The sequence below is a fragment of the Odocoileus virginianus genome, chromosome 34 (genome assembly GCF_023699985.2).
Source record: "Odocoileus virginianus isolate 20LAN1187 ecotype Illinois chromosome 34, Ovbor_1.2, whole genome shotgun sequence".
Taxonomy (NCBI): domain Eukaryota; kingdom Metazoa; phylum Chordata; class Mammalia; order Artiodactyla; family Cervidae; genus Odocoileus; species Odocoileus virginianus.
The window spans coordinates 14,779,009-14,799,408 of NC_069707.1; the positions used below are offsets into that span (position 1 = coordinate 14,779,009).

The following is a 20,400-nucleotide window of genomic DNA, read 5'->3' on the forward strand; positions in this document are numbered from 1 at the left end:
CACTTTTGAATGAGGAAACTTTATTTGGTGCTTGTAGAAGAGACAAACAATGGCCGGCTCGAGGACCCGGAGATATCTTCCGGGGACGAAGGCGGGGACAGCTGAGGGCGACGAGAGGAGCGGAATCAGGAAGCGGGCGGAAGGCGGAAGCAAGCAGGGACCGGGACGTCTCTGGGACCAGGGAGTGGCTCGGGTCGCGGCGGCACGGGTCACGTGGTCCTGCGGTCACGTGGACAGGGCGACTGACGCTCCGCGGGGGCTTGTAGTCCTGTGCGCTTGCGCAGTGCCGGGCGCTGGCTGCGGCGCGGGTCGAGATTGGTACCGCCTGCGGGGGAGCGCGCCGGGCTGCGGATGCTGCTCGGTCCGCGGATGCTGCTCGGTCCGCGGAAGCTCGCGCGCTTCGCGCATCGCTCTTCTGTCCGGCCGAGAGGTTAGTGCACTGCCGTGTTCTCCGAGCTTGTATGGTCTCGCGCAGCGGTGCCCGCCTTTGCTGCCCGCCGCCCTGAATCTCTTAGGTCACATGTTTCCCCGGGACCGCGGAGGTCCCCTACCTGTTACGGTGATCTTTGGTCGACTTAACTGGAAGTCAAAAGCATTCCATCCATAACACATCTTGAATCCTTTTTTTTGAGCCAGTGCACAGCGGTAACTGCAAAGATCATTTTGAGCAGCTTAAGGAGTTGGAAGGCATGCTCCCAGGTTAGCGCCTCTTATCCATTGAGTTGTAGCCTAGTTGATACAGTTTTCTTAGTTGGTGTGTTCTTAGAAGTAGGAAATGCATCCAAGAACCGAGTAGCCGCCTTGTATTTCATTCAGAAAGTGTGAATTGAATACGTATTGTGTGCTGGGCACTCTGGTCACAGTAGACACAGCTGAACAGAGGGCAATTCTTTATTCTCAAGGAGCTTATATGCTACAGGAGAGAGAGACAAAAATCTCCTTTCCTCTTGTTTCTTCCCGTTATAGCATTGTGACTACTTACTGTATATTATAGCCTTAAGACGTATTTTATAGCATTGTGGCTATTTACTGTATATGTTAGTGGTTTACCGCATGTATTATCTGTCATCCCCACTGTGATGTAAGTTTCAAAGGACAGGGATTTTTGTCTATTTTATTTTCAGCTGTATTAGCAAGTAGAACAATGTCTGGCACATGGTAGGAACTCAGTTCATAACTTGTGTGAGTTAATAAAGTAAAAACATGAAGTATTGGTAACTGATGTTAAATGCAGTGGAGAAATAAAAAGTGGAGGAAGCTAGTGCTGCTGTCCTTTTTTTTTTTTTTAAGTGATTCTTTTTGGCTATGCTGGGTCTTTGTTTCTCCTCAGCAGCTTTTCTCTGCAGCATGTGGGATATTAGTTCCCTTACCAGGAATCAAACCCAAGTGCCCTGTATTGCAAGATGGATCCTTAACCACTGGACCACCAGGGAAGTCCCTGGTGTGCATTTTGAATGAAGTGGTCCAGGAAGACGTCACTGCCTAGGAGGCATTTGAGCAGAGGTCTGAAGGAGGTGAGGGAATAAATAGGTTTACAGACACCTGGGAGAAGAGTATAAGGGTAGTAAGTGCACAGATCCAGATGCCAGAGTGACTGGAGACAAAGGAGTGAGGGGGAAAAGCTGTAGGAGACATGAGAGTGGTGATAAAGGCCAGAGAAGGGAGGACCATGCTGTCCACGTTAAGGTCTTTGACTTTTAGTTCAAGTGAAGTGTGAGGCCATCACTAAACTTTACGAAGAGGGAAGATGGAATCTGACTTAGTAAATTGGTGTATTTGGTTGTGATATTCAGAAGAATGTGAAGAACAGAAGCTGGGAACCCAGTGCAGATGCTGTGACAGTGATCCCTGGGCAAAACAGCAGCGTGGACCAGGGTGGTGGCCGGGTTGTTGAGGACCAGTCGGACCCAAGCCAGTGGGACTTGCTGACAGAGTGGTTATGGAGAAGGAAGAGAAGCACCCAGGTGGCCTGCAGGTGAGGGGCGTTAGCAAAGATAAGGATGTAGTTGCTGTTTCAGGAGCCAGGGGAGACTGTGGGAAGAGGAGGATTTGTAGAAAGGTTTCAGAAGCTCAGTTTTGAGCCTGTTACAGTTTTCATGCTTGTCAGAGTAGTTTAGGGATAAATATTTGCTATTTATTAGTGTGTAGGTAACTACATCAAACTGTGAGTTTGGAGATCAACGGGAGCTGGGAATAGAGAAGAAATGTGGCCCAAATACTGAGCTTTGGTGCGTTACATTCTTGGGGTCGGAAACCAGCAGGAGAGACAGAGGTGCACCCAGTGAGCGTGCAAGTGGCGAGTGAGGGAGGGTGGAGTGGTCCGCTGTATCCCACGTTGCTGGTCAGTGAGCGGAAACGAAGGCTGAGAAGTGTCTGATGCAGGGGTCATTGCTGGCCTTGACAGATGGGTTTTGGTGAAGTGTTAGGAATGAAAGCCCGATGGGAGCGGGTTCAGGGATATCAGAGAAGAGGCGGTGAAGACAGGGAATAAAACTGCTTTTCTGAAGATATTTTAAAAGCTGCAGGTTCTGCCTCCCAAATATCACAGGGACTCATCCTTGTCCTCATCCTTGTCCTCATCCTTTCATTTTATTTTTTTTGTCCTCATCCTTTTAAAGGGAGATAACATATATGCAGTGGTTTCAGTGTTGTCTTTGGAACTGGAAAGGCTGGGACTGCCTTCCAGCTCTACATCGCAGACTATAAGCAATCCACCCCACTGAGCTTCCCTTTCCCCTGTGAAGTACCTCCCAGAATTGTTGTGAGGTGAAGCAGAGGATTTGCTGGGTACCAAGTACTCAGGAAGCAATGTCTTAGTCTCCATCAGTTCCTCCTCTATGTTTTAACCACAGATATGTTTCTTAGACGCGTATCTGATGATATGCGTCTCTTGTGAAAAGCTCTGCCTTCTCCCTGTTGGTGGAAACTCGTTAGGAAAAGTGCTTAGGATCCAGCCACTTCTGCCTCTCCTGGAGCTACACCCCGTTTGTCAGGTGAACTGTGTACCTGGGGTGGGGGTGGGGGGCAGGGGACTTGTTGATCCCTCTGCCCTTTTGAAACCTGGTTCAAATGTCACCTCTGATAAGCCCCATCCACCCTCAGCCAGAGGTTCCTTTCTCTGCACCCAAGAGCAATTGGTACATAACTCTGTAATGTACTCATCATAGTATACTGTTTCCCCCACTAGATGGTGAGTACTGAGATTGTTGTTATATACCTGTATTTCCAGCCCCTAGCATGTTACTTTGTTAAACAATTGTTATTGATTTCCTACTACAAGCTTACTTTTTTTTTGCCTGCTATGGGGCATGTGGGATCTTAGTTCCCCAACTAGGGATCCAGCCTGTGCCCCCTTCCACTGGAAGCGTGGAGTCTTAACCACTGGATGGCCAGGGAAGTCCCTCCAGGCTTACTTTTAAAGAACAAATGTTTTAAACTGTAAATAAGAGGGGAGATTATTTACGTATAGTATTTCTATTGGGGGGGGGGGTGTGTGTGTATCTTAACAACCTTTTGCCCTACTGCCATGCCCAGCCCCACCCTGAAAAGCATGTTCCCCTTCAAGAATCAGCTTGAACCTTTCTGGGAGCCTTTCCTGACTCTACATGTAGACTTAGGAACCTTCTATTGTAGTTCTTTGGTGGGGCCTAGGGCTGCACCACTCGGTTATAATAAGGCATTTGCACACACCTGTCTCCTTCAGGAGACCATTAGCTTGATGGCAGGAACCCTATTCTTCCATGGATGTATCCCTGGTCCCAGCTCATTGCTAATCTTATTTTACAGGCTGAATAATTTTTTTTTGGCCTTGACATTGGGGATCTTAGTTTCCTGACCAGGAATCGAACCCATGCCCTCTGTAGTGGAAGGGCAGTCTTAACCACTGGACAGCCAGGGAGGTCCCTGAATACATTTTGAATAAAGGGGTTTAGAAGTACTAATTTCATTTTAAATAGTTGATATGCTAGTGAAGTAAATGAAGAGATCATCATTACTCTTTTTTTTTCTTTTTCTTTTTTTTTGAGGTCCTTTTCATGTCCTTGTAACCTTCCAGAAAGAAGACCAAAAGTTGACTACAGGTGATGGAAACATTAAAATTTTTTTTTTAACCTTTTACTAGGCTTCAGTTGGAGGAGGAAATGGCTCCCCACGCCAGTATTCTTGCCTGGAGAATCTCATGGGCAGAGGAGCCTGGCGGGCTACAGTCCGTGGGTCACAAAGAGTCAGACGTGGCCGAGTGACTAACAACAACAGGCTTCAGTTAGCTGTATCTGTTTTGCAAATGGTTTTACAGAAATATACCTGTTACCCAGGAAAACATTATACGTATTTTTTTAATTTATTCGTTTTTTTAATTGAAGGATAATTGCTTTACAGAATTTGGTTGTTTTCTGTCAAACATAAGCATGAATAAACCATAGATGTATGTATATCCCTCCCCATCCCACTCCTCTAGGTGGATACAGAGTCCCTGTCTTGAGTTCCCTGAGTCCTATAGCCAATTCCCATTGGCTGTCTTTCTTACATATGGTGATATAAGTTTCCATGTTACTCTTCCCCCCTCCCCATGTCCGTAAGTCTGTTCTGTATGTCTGTTTCTCCATTGCTGCCCTGCAAATAAATTCATCAGTACCATCTTTCTAGATTCCATATATATGTGTTAGTATATGATGTTGACTTTCTCTTTCTGACTTACTTCACTCTGTATAATAGGCTCTAGGTTGATCCACCTCATTAGAACTGATTCAAATGCATTCCTTTTTATGGCTGAGTAATAGTCCATGGTGTATATGTACCACAGCTTCTTTATGCATTCATCTCGTATGTATTTTTTTAAGTTTTTTTTTTTTCTCAACTTGAACTTTGAATTCTTGTCTTTTAGCTTGGGTTATGGTAATGTCAGCCAGACTTCTCAGAGCCCTGGCTGGATCTCACCATATTTTGTCAAAAGCATGTCAGTGCCAAAGACTTATTCATCGAATGTTAAAACCACTTAAGGAATTTGAGACTGCAGCACACACAGCCCTGACAAGAAATCAGAACTTGGATTTGTTCTTTCCTGATGCAGCAATTGGTGGTTGGAATAAGTCTCAGGTCCTGCGGATGAACCAGAAAATGTCAAATACAAATGTATTCCCTGCATTCAACGCTGTGCGTTGCCAAGATGAAGAAGCTCACCTTCCAACCAAGAACTCCGTCAGTACTCACAGAAAAGTGACTCACAAACCAAATCTGCTAGGTTCTAAGTGGTTTATAAAAATATTAAAGAGACATTCCTCATCTGTGTCCACGGAAGCAGTTTCTAAACAAGACTTTCCGCAAATCAAGAGACCACTGAAAGCTTCGAGGACCAGGCAGCCATCTAGGACCAATCTTCCAGTTCTGCCTGTGAACGAGGTAAAAACACGGGTGGTGGTGGTGCCTCTGTTCCCTGACGATCACCCTAAACCCCTGTGTGTCCCAGCTCAGCCTCCCTGCCAGCATAGGAGAGCACCTGCTCAGCGCTGCCTTCAGGGTCTTTGAAGCCTAATAGTACAACCTGTTACCTCCAAAAGGAATCAGCATCGTAATTTTAGGAATTAGTGGTACATGTAAAGGGCTTCCTAGGTGGCTCAGTGGTAAAGAACCCTCCTGCCGATGCAGGCGACAGGGGTTTGATCCCTGGGTTGGGACAATTCCCCGGAGGAGGAAATGGCAACCCACTCCAGCATTCTTGCCTGGCAAATTCCATGGACCGAGAAACCAGGCGGGCTGCAGTCCCTGGGGTTGCAAAGAGTCAGACGTGACTGAGCAACTGAGCACGAACTCACAATGTGTATAAAGGCAAAATAGAGGCAATTAAATATTAAAATGTAGTTTATAAAAGGATTAGTTAATGGTCTAAGGAAATTTTGGAAAAGACTGGTATTAAGTTCACTTTAGGAATACTGCTATTTAACAGGCCCCACTTAAAAAAAGTCAAACTGTAGAAATTCTATATTAAGTTTAAGAAAAAAATTTTTAAGTGAACTGTGTAGATAGGTAAGCATTTATAAGCTGATGATGACTGCGTGGGAGTGGGTGGCAAAAGGACATGGCAAGTTAGAATTTAAAAAGCAGAGTGAAGGTCTTTGCTTTTTATCCTTTGAAGGTTGAAGGGGGTATTTTTATCCCCTGTTATGAGGTTTATGGGAATTTCTCTACAATTTGCTTTTCCCCACTAAATGGTAAATATTTAAGGTGAAGATCAAGCCCTTCATTAACCTGTGTATCCTGCATAATATGTAAAACTGTGCCTTATATTTAATAAATGTTTATTAAACTGAAAAGGATGGAAGAGAAGCAAAGGAATCTTTGATGTCTGTAGTCATCAACATTAAAAATAGGACTGTTGAATATTTAAAATTTAATGAGACATTCTGAATCTATCAGAAAACAGGTTAGGGTCGAAACAGGTTAAAATTTCGATTTTGAGAAGTAGACCCTGAGCATTTAATTTGGTAGGTTTTTTTGTTTCTTTTTTTTTTTTTTTTTTTTTACTGTGAGGTTGACTTCCTTTAAAAAAGTATACAGGCCTTCTTGTCATATCCTCAGGTTGTGAAGTTAGGGCCTGATTAGTGTTAGTCAGTCAGTCATGTCTGACTCTTCGTGACTCCGTGAACTATAGCCAGCCAGGCTCCTCTGGCCATGGGCTATCCCAGGCAAGGATATTGGAGTGGGTTGCCATTCCCTTTGACATGGGATCTTCCGGACCCAGGGATCAAACCTGGTCTCCTGCGTTGCAGGCAACTTCTTTACCATCTGAGCCACCAGGACTGGTTAATGACTTTTATTTTGGATTCTAGCTTTGTTTACATTTTTGTTTTGTTTCTTTCAAACCCAGGATATAAAGGATGAGAGTTTTGGATTCATTCTACTTTCACCCCTTTCTTTGTAGCTCTTGAGTTTTTAATTACGTTGTTTCGCTTATGTGATCATCCGGGAAATTTAGCATTTAAGTAACTGAAAGAAAATTAAGTGTAGAAACCTGAATTATAGCAGATCGAAAAAGGAGGATCAAGTCCCTTTTTTCTTTTGTTATATCTGGCAACCCAGAGCAGGATCAAGTGTCTTATGAAAGAAAGGCTGGCAAAGTCAGAGATGTCACTTTTTTTTTTTTAATAGCTGTTGGTTATAAATTGTCAGAGGCATTATTTCTTTGGGTTGTCCATGGACTTGAAAGCAATTTTCCTAAATTCCATTTTTTATTTTTCTTTTTAGAATTTTTTTTTCTGCTTCCAGGAAAGGATTTGAAGTAAATTTTAAAAATTTAATGTTTCCAATGAGGTAATAAAAGCATTACATTTAAAATAGAGCAAGCAGTTGACATGAGCAGAGAAAGAAATATTATCAGATACTTGATATGGATAATCTAGTTGAACGTTTAGTTCTGAGGAGCCCAGTAATTAAGGGAAAACCAGGAATCCTCCTGGGTTGTACATTTCATGTTGTCTAACAAGAAAAAAAAGAAAAACATAAGAATGTCTTGCAAGAAATAGCTTTTTTTCCATCACCAAATTTAAGGCATCATTTGTTTCCTGGGTCCTGAGGTAGGACATGTTGCGTAACGTAGTAGCTGTGACTTCAGTTTGCATTTTGCAAAAACAGAAGCAGTATGTCTTTTCTCTGGAAGCACAGGAAAATGATAGAAAATCTTTTCTATTTCTTTTTTTTTTTTTAATCTTTTCTATTTCTAAGAGGTTTTCTAAAGTGATCTGAGGGACTGTGATTTGGGAGCATTATTTTCTAATGATCTCACAGGTGAACGTAAGCCGTAGGTAATAGATGGCGAGGGCTGAAGACTAGTTTTGGTCTGCCCCGAGTAGCGGGCCCCTGCATTTCCTCATGGGCATCACGGCGCTGGCCAGTCCCCTGTGGGGTGGAGCCCTTACCTCCACTCTGGACTGAGTCAGGAAAGGACTCTACTTTGTACCAGAAAGAGACACAGTTTGTCTCATTCCCCGTCCGTGTACCTGAACTCACCCTCTTCCTGAAATGGACTGCATGAGCCTGCTCACCTATGTGTCGGAATCAGCGCTTCACCTGGTCCCGTTCGCAGAGATCCTGCCCTGTTGAGATACCCAGCCTCCATCCCACTGGCTCATCATTTATCATGACAGGGACAGTGCTCCTGGGCGGTCTGTCCTGTCTTGGAGGAGGACGACGCCTGAGGATGAGGGCCACTCTGAGCAGCGTGGACGCTGGCTGGGGAGGACGGTGGGACCCCCAGTAGTGGCGTGTTGTGAAATTAACTAGTGGGTTGTTAGTTTCTTTTCCCCCTTTGGTTTGCTTGTGTAATGCAATAGAATCAGTGCGTCGTTCATGATAAAGGTATATACCGTTCTGTGATGCTTTCATGTCGGTTACCCGTGTGGGGGCCTATATGTGGTCTGTATGTGAAGGGCTGCTTTCGGATGTACAGCTCACCATGGGCTGTAGTCAGAAAGCTTAAAATCCGAAGCCTCATACTGTGCTGTGCTGCGTTTAGTTGCCCAGTCATGTCCAACCCTTTGCAAGGCTGTGAACTGTGGCCTGCTAGGCTCCTCTGTCCATGGGGATTCTCCAGGCAAGAATACTGGAGTGAGTTGCCATGCCCTCCTCCAGGGGATCTTCCCAACCCAGGGATCAAAATCAGGTCTCCCACGTTGCAGGTGGATTCTTTACCCTCTGAGCCACCAAAGAAAGCCAGAAGAAGCCTTATAGTAGTAATGTAAAATATATCTGTTTTATAACTTTGACCTGTAACCTCTACTTGAGCTTAGCCAAAAGGTCAAGAAGCGGTCACCTATAACTTGTCCATAACAGGAAAATGTACATCCTCCCCCCCCCCCCCCCAGTAATACAGAAGTAAGATTACCAAAAAAAAAAAAAAACCTTAATTTTTTTTCAGTAAAAGAATGTGAATAAAAATAAACTTTCTTTTTCAAGAAAAGTATTCCATCAGAGTGTGTGATATTCTAAAACAAGAATCATATATAAATTTCTAGCCCCATCTGCTGGAATATGTTTTCTGTGACCAGAAAAATGAAACATAGTACACACACAGTGGTTTTCTTGGCTTTGGTTTGGGTTTTGTTTGTTTAACATTTTAAAATAGAAAGGCCTAAATTTAAGTCCTAAATCCAAGAACAATTTTAGGTTGGTTTGACACATTTATTTAAGAACAAGTTGTTGAGCCCCATCCTGGAACCTGAAGATTGCTATATATTAATATTTGCATTTAATGCCCAAAAAAGAATGATTCATTATAAAAAAAAAAATCCAGAAAAAGATATGTCTGAAAGTGAAAGCTTCTTGCAGAATAAAAACATCTTTAAATGATGGGGGTAGGGGGTGGGGCGGGAGTTAATGTGAAGATGACACTCTCCCTTTCCCAAATGGATTTAAATACAGTCTTGAAATCAAAAAGCAAAGGAAATAAAACTCCCCAAAGATATGTCTAACAGGTCAAATTGGTAAACCTTGTGAATCGTTTATTTGTCGAAGATTCATAACTTAAACCAACTCAAGTCCCAGATGTTTAAGGAGGATACAGAAAGCAGTGTGGCGAGCCATAGAAGTTATGTAATGTAGGCTGAGCCATACGCTGCGAGACACTGGCTGGGACTTTGAGCCAAACTAAATAGGAGATGGCGAGAGAAGGAAAGGTGACCATCTTCAGAAAATCCTTGGAATGGATTTTACCTAAGTAAAAACAGACTGTGTTTCAAAATTTATAACCTGACTCTTTGGAGCTCAGCACATATTTTCTCATGGAAGTAGTGATTAAATGCTTTGACTTATGCCATTTCTGAGAATGTAAAACAGTGTAAGTTTAGTTTGTATTTTTTTTTTTTTAGCAAAGATGGGCCTGATCAAAAACAAACGTGATGGTGAAGCAGGCGCGAGACAGAAGGGAGTAGGGGGGACAGTGTCAGCCAAAGAACCTGGCCCCCACCTTGACCCTGGTCAGTTACTGCCAGGTGCAAAAGATGCTAGAAGTCTGGGTTTTGTGTCAAATGGCAGTTTGTTGTTGATAGTTTGTTGAGACCTTGAAAACACTATGTGGGTGACTCTTAAGTTGGGTAGGTCTCCCGGCTGCCAGAGTAAGGCTCTGATGCTAGAGACAGCCAGCCAGTGCCATTTCCAGTGCAGTAATGGGAAGACCCTCCACTGGACTAGCTGTTGATCTTCTCCTTATCTTCTGTCTTCTTCATGCGTCCTGCTCTTCCCACTGCAGCCTAAACTAAGCACGTCAGCTCTAGCAGCCCCAGAAGGAGCTCTGACGTCCAGTCGGATGCCCTGGGATTTGCGTAGCAAACTGGAGTTTGTTAGGTTTTACAGAGTAGAGCTTACCTGATGTGGCCTTGCCTGAGGCCTCTTACCTGGATTCCTTTCTTTCAACCACCTTAATCTCATCCTGCCAGCTCCTCTTAATTCCACGGAGCCTTAAAAGAACAGCTAGCGCCCGCCGTTCTAAACCTTAAGCATAAAAAAATAAAAAATAAAAGAAAATAAACCTTAAGCACAGAACCTGTTTCTCTACTCCAGTGAGCAGCTTTCACCTGACCGTGTGAATCCGTGTGTTTTTGTCAATGAGTGCATTCTTAACCTCTGTAGTGATTGGGAATCAGGCTTATCAGATGTGTGCCACAGGAGGGGCCCACACCCACTTATCTCACGTTTGGCAGCAATTTCCGCTTTTTTCCCCTAATTGAGTGAAAATCAGTAAGAACAGTGTTTTGCTTCTGAGTGGATAGTTTACTGATTTTAGGTTTTTCAGGTCCTCTGTGTATTCTTCTGGTGCTTTTTAAACCACACGTTAGAACGGATGGAAGAAGAGGCATAGCAGGGTGAAGTCATTTCTTGAGAAGGGGCCAGGAGTTAGGTAACGAAAGTAGGAGGAAGGAAGGAATGTATGTGCTACTTTTCTTAAATTGCATACTAGGAATGTAACAGAAAGGGAAAGAAATTAGGAGCCAAGATGAGTAAATCTTAGAAATAAATTTTGATTTAGTGACTCAGAAAACTCTTTTGACTAACATTGGGCCAAAGCACTATATGTACCAAAGACAGTAGACTCACTAATGTTCTGACAGGTGGATACTAAAATATAAAATTATGAACAAATGAAAATCCAGATGTAAACTACTTGATAGACTTTTTAACCTCCTTGCATTTTGATGGTTTAAGCATATATGTCCCTGGTGGCTCAGACGGTAAAGAATCTGCCTGCAATGTACAAGCCCCGAGTTGGATCCCTGGGTCAGGAAGATCCCATGGAGAAGCGAATGCAACCCACTACAGTATTCTTGCCTGGAGAATCTCATGGACAGAGGATCCTGGCGGGGCTACAGCCCTTGAAATTGCAAAGAGTTGGACACAACTGAGCGACTAACACAAACGTATATATCTGTGCTGTAATAACAACTGTAATAAATGTTGAACATTTGTGCTTGCATGGTTCTGAGCAGTTGACATTCATTAGCTTGTGTAAACTTCACAAAAACGTTATTCTGAGTTTTTTGGTTTTTTTTTTTACTGAATCTAATTCTGTGCCTGACCTCTGAGCACCTCTGCCCATAGCTTTTGAATTTTATTGACCACATTCAATGGTGAGGAATTTATTTTACATTCTATATAGTGACCCAGCATACCTACTTAGACATATATGTGACAAAAAACATCATAAAATAAAAGTTACCCTTACTATGAATTATGGACTCTAATATTTTCTATTCATTCTGTTTTTTTTTTTAAGCTGGTTTGGGCCAACTGAATCAACATAAGGACTCACTGATAGCTTGTGACCTGCAGTTTGACAAAAACACCATGTGCTGGGCCATATGCTTGCCATGTGTGTACTGTACAGACATAACATAAATACATACATGTATACACAAGTGAGACTCCTAGTGCAGAAGCCAAAGCACTCACCTCTAAACCTGGATTCATTCTCAGATTTGGAGAACTTTCAACCAGAGTGAAATTAACCAGAGTAGAAAAATCTGTAATTCCTTTGTAGATACAGACTAATCTCTGCCTGTTCAAGGCTAGTGGCAGATTACAAAATGACCTCAAATAATAATGCTGCTGGGAGAAAGAGCCATGGAAACTCAAGGTTGGACAGACTTTAAATAGCATTTCATCCCGGCGCCCGTACAATCCCTTAATCCTCTCTCTATCTTTTGTTCAGTCTGCGCTTGAAGCACAACCAGTAGGGTTGGTTCCGTTTTCATCTAGGCCATCTCATCTTTTTGACTAGCAGGAGAAAGTTCTTGCATAAGTTGAGCTGAAATCTGCCTCCCTGTGATGTCTTGTTCTCCTTCTTTCTCACATCCTTTGTCCGAATCTTCGAGATGTTTGGAGAAAAGTCTCACCTGCCAACTTTGCAGCACAGAGTCCTCCCTGTAATGGGACAGCCTTGTCAGGCGCCTCTTCGTAACCATGTCATGCTCGTCTCCCTGGTGCAGGACCTGATGCAATGCACTGCGTTTGCAACCGCAGATGAGTACCATCTTGGAAGCCTCTCTCAAGATCTGACGTCCCATGGATACGTCGAAGTGACTAGCTTGCCTCGAGGTACATCTCCTTGAACCAGGGGCCAAGTATGTTAAAATGTATTAGAAAGTAATTTTCCTATGATAACTGTCTTGAAATACACATTTGTTCAGGTTTCAGTTTCAATGTAAACAACTGGATCATATAAGGGGTGTTAAATCTCTTTATGCAAATGACAAAGATAAGAAAATGCATTTACAGAGAACTTAATTCTCAGATTAAAATCAGTATGGTTTATTCAGCTTTATTTACAGGATCACTCTTACTTGGGATTATCAAAGGCCATGCCACTTCATTTCTGTCACATTTAAAAGTTATTAGTATTACAGAAGAACCATAAAATTGATAGAAATATTGGAGAGAGTCTTTAAAGAAAAATTTTCCAGTAGAATCCAACACTTTAAAACTAATAGAATTAGTTAAAAGATAAACACAGTATTTAAAAGGAGAATTAAACTGAGGGTTGTAGGGTAGTGTGAGGAACACTTCTTGAGAAATACATGAAAAAATAAGTGACTTGGAACACTTTGTAAGATTCATGAGTTGACCTCAAAGTAGCAAAAATAGTAGGTGGAAAACCTCGCTGCTACAGAGAAAATGTTTGAAAGTCACTGACCCTGTAAGAAACAGTTGAAATGTCATGGTGCTTTTTGGCCTTGATGATCTGACCAGACTATTTGATGACAGAAAGAAATGTAATTGACTTAGAAAAACAGCTATGTCCAGGGCCCCCCCGAGATGAAAACTTGCCCTGGGGTCTTGGCTGATTGCAGAGGCGGTTAGCAATGTGATCCTGTGCATCACAGACTTGGCTTCTCACACCATTCTGCTGCCCTGGATCTCACCTGTTTCAGTTGTGGTGGTCTCCACTGTATGAGTGAGCCTTGCCCTCCATCCACTGATGTAGCATCAGTGCTCAGGGAAGTGTGAGTGCACCAAAGAAGGGGGTTTAGGATTCGGTCTCTACCTGAATCCTCCATTTGCCGACCTCTATCAGGAACTCTAAAGATTTGAGGATCCTAAGTTTAGGCTAAGAAATTATACAGCAATTTGCATATTAATATTAGTATGTTTATTAATTGATAGATTAATGTGTTTATAATTTATGATAGAATATATATTTATAATAAATACTACTAAATATACAAAGTAACTACTTATTAGTGAATATTTATGTATTTAATATTTAAATGTTATAATATTTTAATAGCTACTGATGACTGCTGTGGTAGTTCTCATGATTGACTTTGAAATCAGATATGTTTTGAAATGGCCAGTATCTCTGTCTCTGTGCATTTTCTGTTTTCCACACTTTCTACAATATAATTTAAAATTCAGCAGAATGAGCAGTTTGAGAATATTAAAACTATATTATTAATAAAATTATAGTTAAAGGAAGAGAATATATTAATGGCTCCTCAGCTTTTATTTTAAATTATTTATAAAAAGTAGTTCTTTTTTAATTGAAGTACAGTTGATTTCCAGTGTGTTAATTTCAGCTGTAGAGCAAAGTGATTCCATTTTATATTCTTTTTTCTATTATGGTTTATCTTAGGATATTGGACATAGTTCCCTGTGTCATTCGGTAGGACCTTGTTGTTTATCCCTTCTCTATAGAATAGTTTGCATCTGCTAACCCCAGGCTCCCAATCCATCCCTCCTTCACCCTGCTCCCAAATTCTTGAACCATAGTTGTACTGAAGATGAGACTTTAATAATTATCAACTACTGAATCAGAATGGACAAGAATGAGTTTTAAATGGCTCTAATAATAGTGTCACAGGTTGTTGAATATTTTGTTCAAGTAATTTCCTGTGGTCTTCTCATTTTATCATGTCAAATACTTTTGGAAACCTTAGTAGAAAGTGTGACTGTGTCGCAGAGCACTTGATGGTATGTGAAGAAATGATCACAGGCCCTTTGTTAAAGGTGACCCTTAAACCTTGTGTCACCTTGCAACATAGCTTTTTGCTCTTTTATCACAGATGCTGCAAACATTCTGGTGATGGGTGTGGAAAATTCTGCAAAAGAAGGTGATCCTGGAACAATATTCTTCTTTAGGTAAGACAGGAGAGCAACCGCAGTGGGAGGTGGGCTGCGTGGCCAGGTATTATGGTCCTTAAAGATGCAGGTATACCTCATCTCTTAGCAGTAAATGTGTTCAGGATTTGTGATTAAAATTTATCCTTTGGCTGTGATTTGAAGAGGAGAGTTTGTTAGTTTTAGGCATCTGCTGGTAAATCCTCTTATAAAGTAAAGAATTCCCCCCCTGCCCCAGGGAAAATATCAGGGATTTTTCATTCCTTGTGTTCTAAGTTAACTTTCAGCACTATGTCATCTGTGTATCACCTCTGCAAGTCATTTATACCATGCATGATTCATGACAGTAAAGGGTGCACTTAACATGTAGTCAGAAGAGAGCCTTGGACAAGGCTAAAGTCAGGAACCACTGCTGGAAATTATGGAGCGCTGCAGAAGGCAGGGATGGAGGGATCCGATGGCCTCCCCCGCGTTCTGGCCTGCCTGCGAGCAAGAGGCTGAAGGAGGCTGAGGCTGAGGCCATCAACAGAGGCCCCCTCGGGTAACTTGGTGTGTGCTCATCTTTATTTATAAATCTGAGAACATGTAAGCATGGTATTTCCCGTTCAGCTTCAGGGCCCCTTCTCAGTTATACACGCTACCTGGCCTGCTGTCTTTTCTTCCTTGTCATTTTCTTCCTTTTCTTTCTTCTTCGTCTGAAACTCTTCAGCTAAAGTTTCAGACCACCTTACCTCTCCAGAAACTTCAGCCTGGGACCCTGGCTCACATACATGCATTCCTTTTCTCTAAAGGTTGTTTTAACACCAAATACTCTGGAGCAGCTGACTAGGCATGGTGATGATAGTAGAAACCATTTAAAATCATCTAATGTTATCCTCACAACATTTGAAGAGGGTCTCCCGTCCGCATCCTGAGACCCTACCCTGGCCTTCTGCCGCAGCTCACTCACTGCCTGTCTTCTTACCCCGCCACCTGTCTGTCTTTGTCTGTCTGTCTGTCTGTCTGTAGGCAGGGTAATTTGGCAGCAGGTAATTCTGATCACCACACTGCCCTGCTTCAAATTCCACAGAATTTGTCCAAATTCCTGGTCACAGCACGAAGTTCCTTCCAGGGTTATCTCTTGCCACCTTTGACCCGAGTGCCCCCTGCCCGCCCTCATCCACAGCCACTCACACCACCAGCTCTGTATTCGGCGACATCGCATGCCCGCCTCGCACCTTCTCCCGGAGCTGGGGCGTTTCCTCTGCTACATCTCCTGCTCTCATTTTCTCGTTCGGCTTTGCTAGTCTTGTACAAACGGTGTCCCTCCAGCGTGCACCCATGTAGATCCTCAGTAACTCTTAGAGCTCAGATTGCCAAGAAGTTGGCCAAGAAGTTCTTTGTATTGGGTTGGCCAAGAAGTTCTTTGTATTGGGTTGGCCAAGAAGTTCTTTGGGGTTTTTCCATAAGATGTTACTGATGTATGTGTCTGGCCGAGTCCCTTTCTGTCCACCTGAAACTATCCCAGCATTGTTTGTTAATCAGCTATACCCCGAGACAAAGAATTTAGAATTTAAAAAAAAAATTGAATCAGGTTATCAAACAACCTAGATGCATGAAATTTTGTAGTATTACAATAATAGTTACTCTGCACACCACTTGAGAAATCTATGAATTTTTGAGGGGTGAAGTTTTTTATCAAAAGTTCAAAAAATAGCTTTTGTTTATCATATCCATCCAAGGGCCATCATGTCAAATCCATAATAAATCATATTTTTTAAAATTGGCATCCTAGATACATTTTAGAAGCTACCTAAAGCATGGCTCTGTGTGTGGCCCTGAAGAATGTATTCCACCTTTAACTAAGTTTATTCTTTTAAATCAGGGAAGGAGCTGCTGTGTTCTGGAATGTGAAAGACCAAACTGTAAGTATAAATAAAGTGCGAAAGTATTAAAACTTAGTTTTCTGAGAATAAATTGTTAATTAGCCCTCAATAACCTGAGCCATTGGATGATAAAATTACAGGTAATCTTCAGTTGCTTTGCTCAGCTTTATGTGATGTTGATCCTAGCACTCTCATCTTCCAAAATTGTCATTTTTACTACGGGTTGCCTACATTTTCCATTCTCTGGGTGCACACTGATTTGTGGGGAATGAGAAGAATCCTAGCTACACTGCAGATAGAGGGAAGTGTACTTCTCATATGATAACTGCAAAATGAGTAATGTTCACACAGTTAAGTGGAAGCTGGCTGCACTGAGTTTTATTTTAGATCAAGATCAAGTTTTCTAGAACATTTTCACTCACTGGAATTTATTTCTTTAATATCCCAGTCAGGATTTGTTTAATACAGCCTTTTCAGGGGCAGTTTGGTAATACACACCAAAGCTTTGTATTTAACTCAGCAATGTTACATCTGGAAAGTTAGCCAAAGAAAATAATCACATTATACGTGATGAATGATATATAGAAATGTTCAACACATGATTTACAATAGCAAAAATGAGAAATAACCAAAACACATAATAAGAGAACGCTTGCTAAGTAGATCTGTAGAATAGAATCTACTATCCATAGGGTAGAATCTAGCTCTTAAAAGCCATGTGGGGGAAAAACTTGTTCCTGGGGATTGCCTGGTGGGCTTCCCTGGAGGCTCAGATGGTAAAGAATCCACCTGCAACGCAGGAGACCTGAGTTCGATCCCTGGGTTGGAAAGATCCCCTGGAGGAGGGCATGGCAACCCACCCCTGTATTCTTGCCTGAAGAATCCCCATGGACAGAAGAGCCTGGCAGGCTACAGTCCGTGGGGTCTCAAAGGGTTGGACAAGACTGAGCGACTAAGCCCAGCACAGCACATGATACAGTTAAATTAAAAGAGCAGGTTACAGACTATAGCCGATATACCAGAGCTGTGCTAAAAGGGTGCCTCATACAACCCCAGCTTTACTAGAAGGAGGTACACACACACGGGGGTGGGAGGAAAGAGACAGGAGTGGTTTCCTGGAGAAAAGGAAATACAGACGAGCAATAGATGTAAGAAAAATGTAACCCAAATTGGCTATTTGAAGTATCAAAGATGTAAAAGGCTGACAATACTCAGTAATTTTTTCAAGAATGCTTTTGTAAATCTTTGGATTCTAAAATTGGGAATCCCGCCTGCCACAACTAAAAAGAGAAAGATTCCATGTGCTGCAACTGTCGATCCCGTGTGCTACATAGTCAAGAGTGAACATCCTGCGTGCCACAGTTACAAGCGTGTGTGTCTTTTGATCTAACCAATCCTGAAGAAATATTTCCACAGGCCCTGAAGATACGTGCATCAGGCTGGTGCATGTGACATTGCGTTAGTGGAGAGGAGAAAAAAGTCCCCCATGAATGGACATTTAGAATGGTTAAATCAGTTGTGGTTCCGCCGTTAAGGAGAAGAGCATTGAAAATTTTTACGTACAGTACCATCCCATTTATATAAAAAGCAAACTAAACATACATATATTTACATGTAAGGGGATGTCTGGAAGGATATGTACCAAGTTTAATCATGATTACCTTCGGGGATTAGGAATGCAGGAGAATAGAGAGATTATCACTTTCTATAATTCTGTGTTGTTTAAATTTTTACAAGTGTTTAACTTAAACATTTTGTTTGTGTCTCACTGTTTAAAGAAAACAAGCCATAATGTTACTGTGGTTTTCTCTGGGTGGTGGGAGAGGGGTTGTTTCTGTTTTCCTCTTTAAGCTCCCCTGTGTTTTCCAAATCTGAAAACAAATGGATGTATTATCCTTCCGGTTAGTTTAGCATCACCATGAGTTTGCTTTTTCCTTAAAACCTGAAGAACAAAACAAACATCATTAAATGTAATTTTTAAAATGTTACAACCATCACTGAGGGGGTCAGGATAATTTCAGGTTAATCTTCCTTTTCTTCTAGATGAAGCATGTGATGCAAGTTCTAGAAAAACATGAAATTCAGCCCTATGAAATTGCATTGGTTCACTGGGAAAATGAAGAGCTTAACTACACAAAAACAGAGTAAGCACCTTTTTATCAAATTTACAAAACAGGCACTTGAAATAACTAGGGAAAGCAGTAGAGAAGATCAAGTCTTTATGAATTTGGAGACAGATTTTAAGAAAAAAAGCTATTAGTACAAACAGAAAGCCAAAGCAATTAGTGGACAGACAATTTTTCACCTTCTCAGGCTACCCATAAATTAAAACAAGTAGATAGTATAACCCCAAAATAATGTTTCCTAAATAGACAAAATCAGTAAAAAGTAGTGAGCCTTCGTCACAATGAATCTGTCAAATTATTCTAGTAATGTTTTTTTCTTAAATAAATCCTTTTTGCTTTTTTCCCGTTGACTTTGAGTATAAAAAGTATCAAGTATAATGAGAGGGTGCTCTAAGGGAACCACTCATAGGAATGGAGGTGCCTGCAGGAAGTGAGGGCCTGCTGTACCTGTTCAGGTCAAAGATATGGGTAGACAGCATCCTGACTGATTTCCCTGTCCCAGCAAGGGCGCAAAAATGAGGAGAGATGTTAAGGTGGAGAGAGCAGGCAGTGGGAACAGGATTAAAAGGTCTTTATTCTCAAGGAGGTACCTACCTAGTGGAATGTGAGGGGCAGGCAAGTTCTTGGTGCTGAGAAAGGAAGTGATGCAATCAGAGCTGATTGCATTCAGAGTGATGCAATTAGGGAAATTTGGAAGAGATGCCAGCTATAGAACCAGTAGATGGGCTAAGAGCTCAGTGCTAATCGGCAGCGTTGAGCTTTCCTGTATCATTTTATCCGACACAGTCGCCGGGATTGCGGCGAACCAGCTTTCGGGTGAGCTTCAGAAACGCTAGGCACCTGACTCATGAGTGAGGACCGGGGCGCACGGTGGGTGCAGAAGAAAGCAATGGTGTGAGCCGGGGACACGACAGATGAGGGGCGAGGAGAGTTCTTACTCGTTTTATTCATTATGAAGCCCACGGCCTTGTGGTCACATTTCCCATCAGTTCCCCTGCCATAGCCTGCCTCCAAGCCGCACTGTGACTTACCAGGCATTGTTCCGCACCCACCTGTAGGTGTGCGCACACGCACACCCATCTCACAGTCTCTAGAGAGTCGAGTGCTTGACTCTGGATCCTGGAGTCAGAAATCTGGTTTCATCAGAAAAGACCATCCTCGCCTCCACCAGCACGGTGGGGGTGTGAGTCCTGCCTGTGACGCAGGTGCCTGCTGTCTCACTCTGTACGGGCCGAGCTCCTTCATAAAGCGTCTCATCAGCCCTGCCCTCTTTCTCGTATCTTCTGTTGTTCCCCCACGTGAGGCTGTTAAGAGTGGATTCTGCCCCCTCCCACCCTCCTCATCCAGCTCCTTTTGTCTGTCTCTTCTGGTCTCACATCTCTCATGAAGGTTTAGCCTGTCCTTTTCCTCTTTGCTTATGATGCTTATATCCCCAAATTCCCTCCCTTCCCTGCCTCCCCAGTCATTCCAGAATTGTCTACATATACATCTTAATTTTTCATAACTGCCCGGTCTCCCTCCCCATCTTTACCATATTAGGGTGATTTTAGATTATACTGTGTATAGTTATATATTCAGCATTTCTTCACTTAGCAAATTATTGTAACCATTTTCCCTTTTCTACTAAATACCCTTCCAAAACATGCTTGTTTACTTTTGTGCCGAATTCCTGTAGATGAACCGTTCTCCTTGCACACTCAGTTTGTTTCCTGATTTCTTACTATTAAACATTTGACCATAAAAGGTTTTCTGTACACAGATCTTTCTTTGCATCTTTCAGTATTTCCTTAGGATAAATTCCTAGAAGTGGA

The 20,400-nt window shown here is 42.4% G+C and overlaps 1 protein-coding gene across 9 annotated transcripts in view; it reads left to right on the top strand.

Annotated features, from left to right (window-relative positions):
• The first annotated feature begins 16 nt into the window (after positions 1-16).
• RMND1 (required for meiotic nuclear division 1 homolog) overlaps positions 17-20,400 on the top strand; it is a 32,374-nt gene continuing 11,990 nt past the window's right edge. Inside the window, exons 1-8 of one of the 9 annotated variants that reach the window (XM_070461700.1) lie at positions 17-430; positions 2,853-2,993; positions 4,055-4,079; positions 4,883-5,397; positions 12,471-12,579; positions 14,544-14,619; positions 16,463-16,502; positions 18,507-18,607. In XM_070461700.1, coding sequence (XP_070317801.1) covers positions 50-430; positions 2,853-2,993; positions 4,055-4,079; positions 4,883-5,397; positions 12,471-12,579; positions 14,544-14,619; positions 16,463-16,502; positions 18,507-18,607 — 1,388 coding nt within the window. In that variant the 5' untranslated portion in view covers positions 17-49. Of the gene's footprint in view, positions 431-1,671; positions 1,976-2,852; positions 2,994-3,070; positions 3,191-4,025; positions 4,080-4,882; positions 5,398-12,470; positions 12,580-14,543; positions 14,620-16,462; positions 16,503-18,506; positions 18,608-20,400 lie in introns of those variants that run through there. The other 8 variants (XM_070461702.1, XM_070461701.1, XM_020899324.2 and 5 more) reach the window with 8 other exon arrangements.